Raw genomic sequence first — 11,740 nt, 5'->3', positions numbered from 1 at the left:
GCAAAGTGCACAAGTGCAAACATGTGCAGACAACAAAAGACAGAACAGACAGTACATAACTACGACGCCGACCAGTACACAGTCCTGTTGAAAGTGATAAAGTGACAGTAGTGCAAATATTACAGCTGAGGTAGTGTAAACAGTGTAAACATAGTAGTAGCAGCAATAATAAGACATGTGAAAAACATGTGCAATGCATGTGCATAGAGGATGTTCCGTTGTGTGTATATATATGTATGTATGTATGCGTGAGTTCCTTTGGACCAGTTCAGTTGTGTGTGTGTATATATGTGTGTGTGTGTATATGTATGTGTGTGTGTGTGTGTTCCTTCAGTCCAGTTCTAGGTATTTAGGAGTCTGATTGAGGAAGAAACTGTTGCACAGTCTGGTTGTGAGGCCCGAATGCTTCGGTACCGTTTACCAGACGGCAGGAGTGTGAAGAGTGTGTGTGAGGGGTGTGTGGGGTCATCCACAATGCTGGTGGCTTTGCGGATGCAGCGTGAGGTGTAAATGTCTGTGATGGAGGGAAGAGAGACCCCGATGATCTTCTTCCCCGATAAGCATCCTGAGTTGAGCACAGGACAATCTTTATGATTACTGCAGTTGTAGGTACAAATCTACAGTATCCACTAAAGCAAGAGTGAGTCTTGGGCATAAACTGTTTTTGGGAAGTGCAAATCTTCATGGAATCACAAGTGCAGAACCTTCAAAGCAAATGAATCAGGAAGGTCTAGAGGGCGAAAAGAGCTACATCAGTAGAATTGAGTCCAGATCTGGCTTGAATATTCTAAGGTTCAAGGTTAATATTTTTGAGGTTTCCTTGCTCCCAGCACACCTGCATGATTCAAGAATGACTTAATATAAAAGAAGAGCTGAATCAGGTGTGCATATGTGTACCCCAAGTAAGTATATGTATATACAGTCTCCTCTGAAAGGTCGATTCTTTTGTTTTTGCTATACATTGTACTTCGGGTGCCTCACAGTGTGCACTTTCACAGACTGTGTCCATCACCAAAATGGGCGGGTGAGAGGCAGGTCCACTGTCAAGTCAGCCCTATCTACTGTGCATGCCTTGGCTGAGTGGCGACTCCCATTTCTACCAAAAAAAAGGCTTCATAAATGCACAAGGGGAGTGAATGGCACCAGTCATATATACAATCATTGAACTAGACGAGCAGCAGCAGCCTTTCCATGAAGCCTATGGTGGTTACTGTAAAAACCCCATATACAGGTTTCTGCAGCCGTCATATTCTAAAACCTAGCTGCATCTGCTGACATGTAATGTAATAACAGATAAATAAACAATTAACAATAGTATCTGATTTTATGTCACATATTTTTTCATTCATTACAAATTCAGTTTCTGCTGACACTGATTTCACTCCATATGTCTGATGATTATTAGTCCAACATTTCTCCATATCAAGTGTGTGCTGCAGAAGTCTCTCCCTGGTGCTTGTTAATTGGTTGCGTTTATAACTGTTGTGATTGGTTGGAGTAATGTGGGCATTAGCGATTGTCTCAATTTGTGGATTGAACTGCATGAGTCTATGAATTAATGCAGGCCATTCCACAAATAGCACGTGATGCACAAATTCATGTGCAACAAGGAGGCTGGGTCTGTATGCTCTATCTGAGAATTAAAATGAGACTAGTGATGTCAGCAGCTTATTGGACACATCAAGAACAACAGGATGTAGAGGCTTGTGGCTAAAGTGGCTAACAGGAACTTAAGACACACAGTAGGAACAGAGAGGTTTTGACTTAACTAAGTAAATTAAAAAAGCATCACTTTTTCATAGACCACCGGAGCATCTCAGGGAGCAATGGCCAAACTCCTGAGTCTGTTTACACCGCAGCTGCTGTTTGGTGAGTTTATATATATATATATATATATATATATATATATATATATATATATATATATATATATATATATATATATATATATATATAATCAGATAGGTGTGAATTATAAAGAACTGTTATTTAGTGTAGCAGTGAGAGATTGAATGGTATTTACAACTTTGGGTAAGTTATTAATACTGAGGAGAATATCTGATTGTATGCCAGAAATGTATCTGAAGACAGTGTAAATGAGTCTACACTGTTTGAAAGATTAGCTGGTTTGGAGAGTGATGATGAACCTCTTAATGTGGTGTTGTTCTTTCAGGTGTCTTCTGGCCAAATCTCCTTCAGATCGCTTCAACTGATCATTTATCTGTCCATCCTGGAGAGAACATCACCCTGCCCTGTAACATCACTAATTATACTGAGATATTGTGGTATCGACTGAGATCTGAGGAGGTGAAGCTGCTGATATGTGCTGACAAAAGGAACCTGAAGAAAGAGTTTATCCTCAGTTATAATGTGAACGAGAGTCACTTTTATGTAACAGAAAGCAGCAGTTCAGTCAGTTTAGTGATTATAGGAGTTAGAGAGACAGATCTGGGATTTTATTACTGTGGAGGTCGAAACAAAACGACACACATTCAGTTTGGGAAACTCATCAGACTGAACTTTACAGGTCAGTAACAATACTTTATTCGGTATGAATATTAATACTGTCTTACTGTATATTTGTGTAGTTGTTTAGTATAACAATTTGTTATCATATAATTAAACATTTTTCACTTCTATTTTAATGGATAATCTGGCAAATCTATTAAACCCTTGTAAGAGGTTAATAAAGATTTTAGAATAAAATTGTACATTTTACAAAACAGCATAAGTCATAATTGTTCGTTTTATAATATCTGTAATATCTGTAAATTCTATAATATCTTTTTTCACTAACTTGATTGGCTCAGTTATTTTGGAGGTTTCTAGCTGACCATGCAATTAAATTAAACCCTAAGGATACACTAAATTTCTAACACTAAACTGGTAGAGTTTGAAAGATTCCTTGAAAATACCTTTGTCACCCAAGATAATCAACTGATCATTGTGTCAGGAGACATTATTTTACTTTTAAACCAAACTTTTTTTAAAATATCACTAAAGTTTAAAGTTAGTGGTAAGATCAGTTTGCCAGTAATAAAAGAACTATACATACCATCTCTCACTTCCGAAAAATATTACAATTACAATTTCCTTTTTTTTTTGGCAGACAGTTTTATCCAAACAAATAAACCAAAATGTTTAAGGAGCTAGAAGTGCTGCAAAACTAGTCAATCCATAATTATTGGCACCCTGCATCAAAAAGGATATAAAAATTTATAATGCTTGCACTGAATGATATTTTTTGCATTTGCAAATATTTGGAAAAATTCCCTGGATTGAATAACAGCACTGAGTCTCTTTCTGTAATTTCTACCAAGATTAGAGACACTTGTAGAGGATCTTTGACCCTGCTCCATGCACAACATTTCAAGCTGCTTTATAATATTATTAGCTGCATTTTGTTCTTCTTTCTGGAAGGGATTTTTTGACACAACTCTTCCAGTATGGCAGGAGAGCCATATAGTTGTGCGTCCTTTTTAACTGCTCTAGATGTTTGAAACATTTTTAACTGCTTATGTATTTACATATATATTACCAGACTTGTGCAGATTAGCAATCATGTCTCTTTTGTTTTTCTTTTTTGTTTTCAAATTCAAACAAAGGGATTTTACGTGTGCACCCTCATATTAATACCCCAAAGAAAAGGGACATTAATAAAGTAACATTAAATTTCCTGAAAACTGTGAGCAAATTTAAAATGATAATACATACAAAAAAGAAACTGTTTTTGATTTAATGTACATAATCTATGTAAATAATACTTTACATTATTACCTGAAAAGAAGTTACTATATATTTTTAACATTTATAATTTTTTTTATTTACTCCTTCTTTTGTAACAGAATGGGTTTCTGTTTCTCCAAATTTGTGTAAAAACACTTGAATCATTGTGTGTGATGTTTATTTTGCTTATTTTAGCAAAGAGTGCTGCTAATTTTAAAGCTATCTGTAAGCTTTCACCAAGTGACCAGAATTAACTGCAAGATGGTTGTGAGATGAAACTGCTTAAAGAGAAAATGGATAAATAAACAATCTGTTTTTAACTCTTACACATAGTGTCAGTGATGGCCTAATCAAATTGTTCATTTTGAATCGTACAGAAGAGGTTTTTCTCTGCACTCTACTGATATCTGTGTCACTCTGTGTTTCTGTATTTCAGAAGACCAACATCGTAAGACTGATAACTCGTCTGAGCCTCCACATACCCAGCAGTCAGGATCAGAGCTCTGGATTACAGTGTGTGTGTGTCTGTGTGTCTCTGTCCTAATAAACCTCATCTTCATCTACATGTTCTGCTGCAGGCTCAAAGGTGCAGTTATTTATCCATATCATTTTTAATTGGGTATCATTTTTCAATAAGCTGTAAAAGAACTATTTAAAAATGTTAGTTCTGTAAATTCCTTACCAGTTACATGAAGATTCACAGTTTCACAATTCAAAATCATCTGCTAATTTAATCTCAAGATCACAGAATTAACCCTTTATTTCCTACCTTATTAATCAAAACAGAATGGAGTAAATGAAAAAGTGATGAGTAGGGTAGTAAATAATCCATGCATAATTATGAACAGCTATGGTATGCATTGCATAGTGAACTAGCAGTGACTCACAAACTTCTTTTCTCACAGAACTTAGCTGCTACAGCAAAAAGAGAAAAAAGATATCTTTCGAAGGTCAACTAACATTGAAATTTGAATAGCCTGAATTTTTATTCTACTAGTGTCTGTGTTTAAATTTAGTATGTATTGTAATTTTCAAATCAAATTCTTTTCCCTTTCAGGAGAGTCAGTACCATCGTGCAGCTGTTGCAGTAACACCACAGACTCCGCTGAAAAGGTACCAGAGATATGAAATATTATATTATATTATATTATATTATATTATATTATATTATATTATATTATATTATATTATATTATATTATATTATATTATATTATATATATTTGTATATGAAACCATATTATATTATATTATGGTTTTGTTCATTGTTTCAATAATATCAGTTTGTAAGTAATATCAACAAATTTAGAGTCAAAAGAGAGAAGATAGGTTTTTACAACAGTTAAACATATTGTCCTCAGATTTAAAGTCAGTATTAACTTTACTAATTATTTTAAGGTATTATTATTATTATTATTATTATTATTATTATTATTATTATTATTATATCTATTCAGTGGAAATAATTTAAGTATGCACACAGTCATTGTGTGAATATATTCAGTGTAGCAGGTTTTGATGCATTGTTTTAAAAGAAAGTTAAAAGTTTGTGTTAAACATGTGACAGGCAAGTATTACTGCATGATAAAATAAAAATAAAGCACCTATCATGGTCCGATATGAAAATGCACCTACATGATACATCAATTTACCAGGGGAAAGGAACAGACTTGTAGGATTTAGGAGTGTTTAATTTGCAGGTTCACTCAATCAGGATTTCTCAATGAGGTTTCAAGTTTAGCTGTTTAATTTTTATCATGGAATCACCAAGTAAAATCATTATTTGATATAGAAAAATTATGCTCTTTAAAACAAGTATTATGTCAATTCCAAGTTGGAACTAAAGGAAGCGAAAAAGAAAACATTATACAGGTTAATCAAATTCTTTTTTGGCTTAGTAGTTAGCACTGTTGCCTCGCACCTCCAGGGTTGGGGGTTCAAATCCCCCCTCTGCCCTGTGTGTGTGGAGTTTGCATGTTCTCCCCATGCTTCGGGGTTTCCTCCTGGTACTCCGGTTTCCTCTCCCAGTCCAAACACATGCATCGTAGGCTGATTGGCATTTCCAAATTGTCTGCAGTCTGTGAATGTGTGTGTGATTGTGTCCTGCGATGGATTGGCACCCCATCCAGGGTGTCCCCTCCTTTGTGTCCCAAGTTCCCTGGGATAGGCTCCAAGAAACCCTGTGTAGGATAAGCAGTATGGAAGATACAGATTTTTAAAAAAAATTATTTAAATAAATTGTAAATACATTTTAACTAAATTGAAATTGTTGTTTCATGGTGTAATGAGATGGCATTCCCTCTCTCGCTATAGGAAGAAAATATGCATTATGCCAGCATTCAACACAAAAGAAGGTCCAGCGTAGCTGCTAAGAAAAACACAGCATCAGATTTGGACAGCGTGACTTACGCAACAGTCGCCTCACAGCCTCGGAGACACAAGGTGTCATAAATTTATTATTACATCATAAAAACTGTGTTGTTCTCTCTGGCTCTTAATAATTTGTTTTAAAGAGATAACTGAGTTAACATGGATTTCCATGGAGATAAAATGAACTATTTTGAAATAAATACTTAGTATATTTGGAATAAAGTTTGAAATAAATATTATAATACTATATTTATAAATAATAAATGTTACAAGAACCATCTGGTTATTTAGATAAATTAAAAAAATATTTTTTAATGCTTAGGCAAAGTAGATGGCTCATAAAGCCTATATAAGCCCTATATAAAAAATTTGCATAGGACTGAGATGAAAAGCTGAGATACTGGTAGAGATAAAATGGCAGTGAGAAACAAGATGAGGTGTAATTCAATGTTGCATAAGAAACTGGTCTATCTAATGGCTCTGTTACAAACCTCTAAAATACTCCAGAGTTAAATTAATAATCGATGTAATGCCCAGCTTGAGCACCTGATGTTAATGTATGTGTGAAAATGCACAAATAAACTGAAGTGATTTGAAAAAACACTTTTGTTCATCATTTATAGATATATAAATAGGGCTGTACACTATACAATATACAATAATAGCTCGGATCAGTCAAAAAAAACATTCATGAATGTTTATGTAAGATATGTATGTGGTTTGGGTTGCAGTCTTAGTATTCGAGCCTCTAATGTACAAAAACACACCGGCCACATTAGCCAGCTAGCATTAGCTAGAAAAAAGATTCTTCAAGGGTTTATTGAATAAATAAGGGTCCTTAGCTTCTAAAAAAAACATTCTGCTAGTAAGGGAAGGGTATGGAACGGTAGGGAAAATACACTATATGGCCAAAAGTATGTGCACCCCTGACCATCACACCCATATGTGTTTCTTCCCCAAACTGTTTCACAAAGTTAGAAGCGCACATTTGTATAGAATGTCTTTGTAGACCGTAGCATTACAGTTATAGGTATATATATCATTGTTATTGTTATAGGTGTATATATCCCCAGAGGGACAACTTATGCATGCTTTGATAAATGAGATCCCAGGACGTTTGAAGTTTTGGCCCTAAAGAAGTCACTAAAATACTTTTTTAATAATATTTGTTAAATGCATATTGTTTAAATTAACAAGCAATTGTGGAAGCATGTTTTCCTTCATGTTTTCATGTTTTGTCTTTGTGCAGACAGTTGGTTGAGAGAGAGAGAGACAGTTGGTGTCTTCATATTTAATGGGCTGTCATATTTACTGCCGCGTAGCTGACCTTTACTGTAATAGCCACATTTAAAATACATGTGTTAATTGTAAGGGTGTTTTAAGGAATTTTAAGGAAGTGCAAAAAGTCAATTATAACAGCAACAGCAGCAACAACAACAACAACAATAATAATAATAATAATAATAATAATAATAATAATAATAGAGTTGCTATGATAAAATACTAGTATAATATTATAAATATAATAATGACAGCAACAATGTTATGTGTTCACATGAGTAATTGGTTTAGATATATTGGTAGTATAAAATATCCTGTTTGTAGTGTTTTGTGTTGATTCCTAATGATGGGTCCGGTCAAATAATCATTTGATCTGGGAAATTCATAAAATAACTTCTGTCAAAACGTGCACTAGTATAAGGGGTGAATAGGCTTAACGGGCAGGGTGATGTGTAATGGAAAGTTTATTTACAGACTGTTTATGTATATTACCACAGATTTATCACTTTTTTAGAACACACGTGAAGACAGTGTTCATTAGCAGAAAAACAACACATAAATCACTTCTATATCTGCTGGTGGTGTTAATAACCATAAACCCTCTACAGGAAATAACCCACACCTTGGTAAACAAAAGCTCCATTACAAAAGTTTCAGTACGTCTCTTGGGTTTAGACCCATTTCAGTTTCTTAGTGCCCAAGGGGTCACACCTACCTCCAGCACTGAGTCAGGCTTGCTGTTTGGTTTCACGAAACACTCATATCTTGATTAAAACTAAACACTCATATCTTGATTAAAACTAAACACTCATATCTTGATTGGTTAGTTGCTTGTTAGGTCTGTAGGAAGGTTCAGTATTTTAATGGTCCCTCTGGGAAATTGTTTTGTCACTGCAGTAAAACAAGGCATGCCAATTTACAAGGATTACATAAATACAAAAATTTACAAGGACACAGAGGTACAGAAAACAGCAGCCATGTAAGGTCTGAAAGTGTTTGATGTTAGCATTAGCTTCAGATATACCGTATGCTCCTGTAGCCATGTCTCATGAAGTACTTTCCCAATATTTTTTCACTCCAGCCCCACATCTGTAGAATATTGTAGTAATGAGTATGAGTATGAGTAATTGTTCTGTTCTTGTTAAACGTGTATACAGGCTGCTGAGTAAGTGCCATAAGCACATCTCAAGGTATGTAGATGTACCTACCTACTCAAATTCAAATTCAAATTCAGATTCAAATTTTATTTGTCACATGCATAACCATACACAGTACGACTTGCGGTGAAATGCTTTTTACAACTGTTCCAACAGAGAAAAGAAAATATAGAAAAATATTAAATATAAAGAAAAATATATACATAAAAAAATATATGTAGAGAAATATAAAGAAAAATATTGAATATAAAAAATATATGAAGGGATTAAAAAAAGGTGTATATGAATATATATATGGATATATGGATGGTGGCAGCAGCAGTCCAACAGAACCGATATAAAGTGCAGATACTCAACAGTGTTGGAAACAAATGGGTGAATTTCAGGGTGTATGCGCAGAACCAAAAGGCAACAAGATGGTGGGCATAAACCCTTGGACATTGCAAAGAAAATTAAAGTGGTCTAAACCCCTTGTATGAAGAGATGTACTGAATCATTTGTAACAGAACTTTTGTTTACCAGTGTGGTGGTTATTTCATGTGCAGCATTTGTGGTTACTAACAGCACCAGCAGATACAGAAGTGTGTTTATTTTTTTCCCCCAGCAAGAAAAAAGAGCCCTCTGTGGTCAAACGCCTATGTTCACACATTCTGAATGATGTACTTTCCATTACGCTGCCTGTTAGGCCTCTTCACCCCTTATACTAGTGCACGTTTTGATAGAAGATACTTTTATGACAGAATAATAGGTTTTATTTCAGGTTTGTGCTGATTATTTGACCTGATAATTGTTCATAGGAACAATTATACACTTCAAAACTATGTTTTTTCGTTTGTTTGTTTGTTTGTTTTTAACAGGATGTATTGCATTAGGAATATTTATTGGATATACAGTTGTATGCAAAACTTTTGGCCACCCTGGCTAAATTACATATTTTATTGATTTTTTGAAGTAACCGCTGCAGCAAACTGTTTAATTTTTTTTTTTTTTTTGCAGTTGTTAATGAACAGTTACTTTATATCTGATGAACTTAAAAAAAGGAAAAAGAAAATAGTAAAAAAGTAATTGTTGCATTTGCAGTATGGTATGTGAAAGCCTTTATATATTATTACCTATTAATTAATATCATTAGTATGATATATAAAATCCATAATACATCGGGTGTCAAAGAAATGGATTACTTTTGCATGAACATGCATTCTAATTTCACCTACACTTGAGCCTCTCACCTCGTTTGTAGATGACACTGAGGTTAAGCATGAGAATGAGAGTGAGCAGATAGAAATGAGAGGCGTCCAGCGCTGCACACTCCCTGATGCCCTTAACCACACCTAAAACATAAACCACAGTGTGTTGTGAAGGCAGAACAGGAAAAGAATGAACTGCGTGGGTTGTGGCTGGAAACTGCCATTTCTCAATAAAACCACAGCACAATGTCTGTTTATACATACATATATATATATAACCTTTACTGAAGTGCAGGCCACAGAGTTTCACTAGAGCTATTGTGGCTGCCAAACTTTCCACTCTAAAATACAATGGTGGTCATCACATTATATTCCCTTTCTAATGAAAGTAGGATAAGTAAAACCTTCCTCATACACTGAAATCCTGGATATGAATTCACATGGACTGCATTTATAGCCTCCATTATAAAAAGTATCAAGTAATAGATTCATCACTCCGGACTTCAGATATATAAAGACCAGACTGTGAGAATGCTGGTCCTTTACTTCAGTTTAGTATTTTCTCACAGAGTCTGATAGAGAGGCTGAGCCTCCTGGGTTTACATACCTCTCTCTCTGTACCTGATTCAGGAACATCATCAACACCAGACCATATCAGTGCTGGTAGATGTTGCAGTACAGTGTGATGTTGTCACAGGGTCTAACAGTCAGGATCACTGCAGGTGAAGAGTTCCAACCTGCTCTAGAGAAGCTTAGGAGAACATGAAATACATAGATAATCTTTTATTTATTTAACCATATAAACCCAAAGAGCAGCGCAGTGGTGCAGTGGGTAGCACTGATGCCTCACAGGTCCTCATAGATCCTGAGCTCAGGTTACTGTCTGTGTGGAGTTTCACATGTTCTCCATTTTCTTCACAAAAACATGCCAGTAGGTGGACTGTCCATCCATCCATCCTCTGTACTGCTTATCCTACACAGGGTTGCAGGGAGACTGGAGTCTATCCCAGGGAACTCGGGGCACAAGGCAAGGGACACCCTGGACAGGGTACCAACCCATCACACACACACACACACTCACACACACACTGACACACCCATTCACTCACTACGGTCAATTTAGAGATGCCAACGCATGTCTTTGGACTGGGGGAGGAAACTGGAGTACCCGGAGCAACCCCCAAAGCACAGAGAGAACATGTAGGCTCCATGCACACAGGGCAGAGGCGGGATTCGAATCCCCAACCCCGGATGCATGAGGCTAACATGCTAACCACTAAGCCACTGTGCCCCCCGGGAAGTCGACCGGCTGTGCTAAATTGCCCCTAGGGGTGAATGAGTGTGTGCACAATGTATTCCTGCCCAGTCTTCTCAGGATAAGGTCTGTCACCTTACAGAAAATGTCATCATATCGACAGTTACACATTTTTTAAAACGATAACATATTAGAACGAGTGCATTAACATAAACCTGTGATTTGCAGCTGCACTACTGTCAGAGCAGCTGTTATAGAAAATTAATCAACACCTTCTGACCAATCACAATCCAGAATTCAACAGCACTGTGATGTATGCAATTTTAAATTAAAAAAGTTATAGGGACTAAAATGAGAACATTTAAAACTGGATGATAAGACTTACAATCTCAGTGTAAAATGTGTAATCATTGTAATCTTTTATAGTGTGTGTTTGTGTCAGCGTCTGCTGTGTCTAGGACAAAAACAGAGAAAATCTCATTCTGAATCTCTCAATCTAAATGTCTAAACCTCGATTTGACTTCAACAGATAGTTTTGCATGTCATTACATCTGTGTATGTACATCATCAATGATAATTGCCTCTCTAATTAAAGAGAAATAATGTCTTTTATATTCTTTAACCCTTTACACACTGAATAAATTCAACCTGTAGGTGGCAGCAAAAGGATACTGTACATGTGCTACATTCCTGTATTACTGTCTACACCACTAACATACAGTAAAGATAAATCATTTATTTCCATCACAAGCCTTTATATTAAAC

At 35.6% G+C, this 11,740-nt stretch overlaps 1 protein-coding gene across 1 annotated transcript; it reads left to right on the top strand.

Moving 5' to 3' along the window:
* The first annotated feature begins 1,826 nt into the window (after positions 1 to 1,826).
* Positions 1,827 to 6,633, top strand: LOC117598054 (uncharacterized). Its single transcript, XM_034307447.2, has 5 exons — positions 1,827 to 1,869; positions 2,174 to 2,527; positions 4,163 to 4,312; positions 4,784 to 4,839; positions 6,039 to 6,633. Exons 1-5 carry the CDS (start codon positions 1,827 to 1,829, stop codon positions 6,174 to 6,176), a joined length of 741 nt encoding a protein of 246 aa, XP_034163338.2. The 3' UTR covers positions 6,177 to 6,633.
* The last annotated feature ends 5,107 nt before the right edge of the window (positions 6,634 to 11,740 follow it).

This window comes from Pangasianodon hypophthalmus, chromosome 9 (genome assembly GCF_027358585.1).
Source record: "Pangasianodon hypophthalmus isolate fPanHyp1 chromosome 9, fPanHyp1.pri, whole genome shotgun sequence".
Taxonomy (NCBI): Eukaryota; Metazoa; Chordata; class Actinopteri; order Siluriformes; family Pangasiidae; genus Pangasianodon; species Pangasianodon hypophthalmus.
The sequence above is the reverse complement of the archived record's forward strand: the minus strand, read 5'-3'. Positions and strand labels throughout refer to the sequence as shown.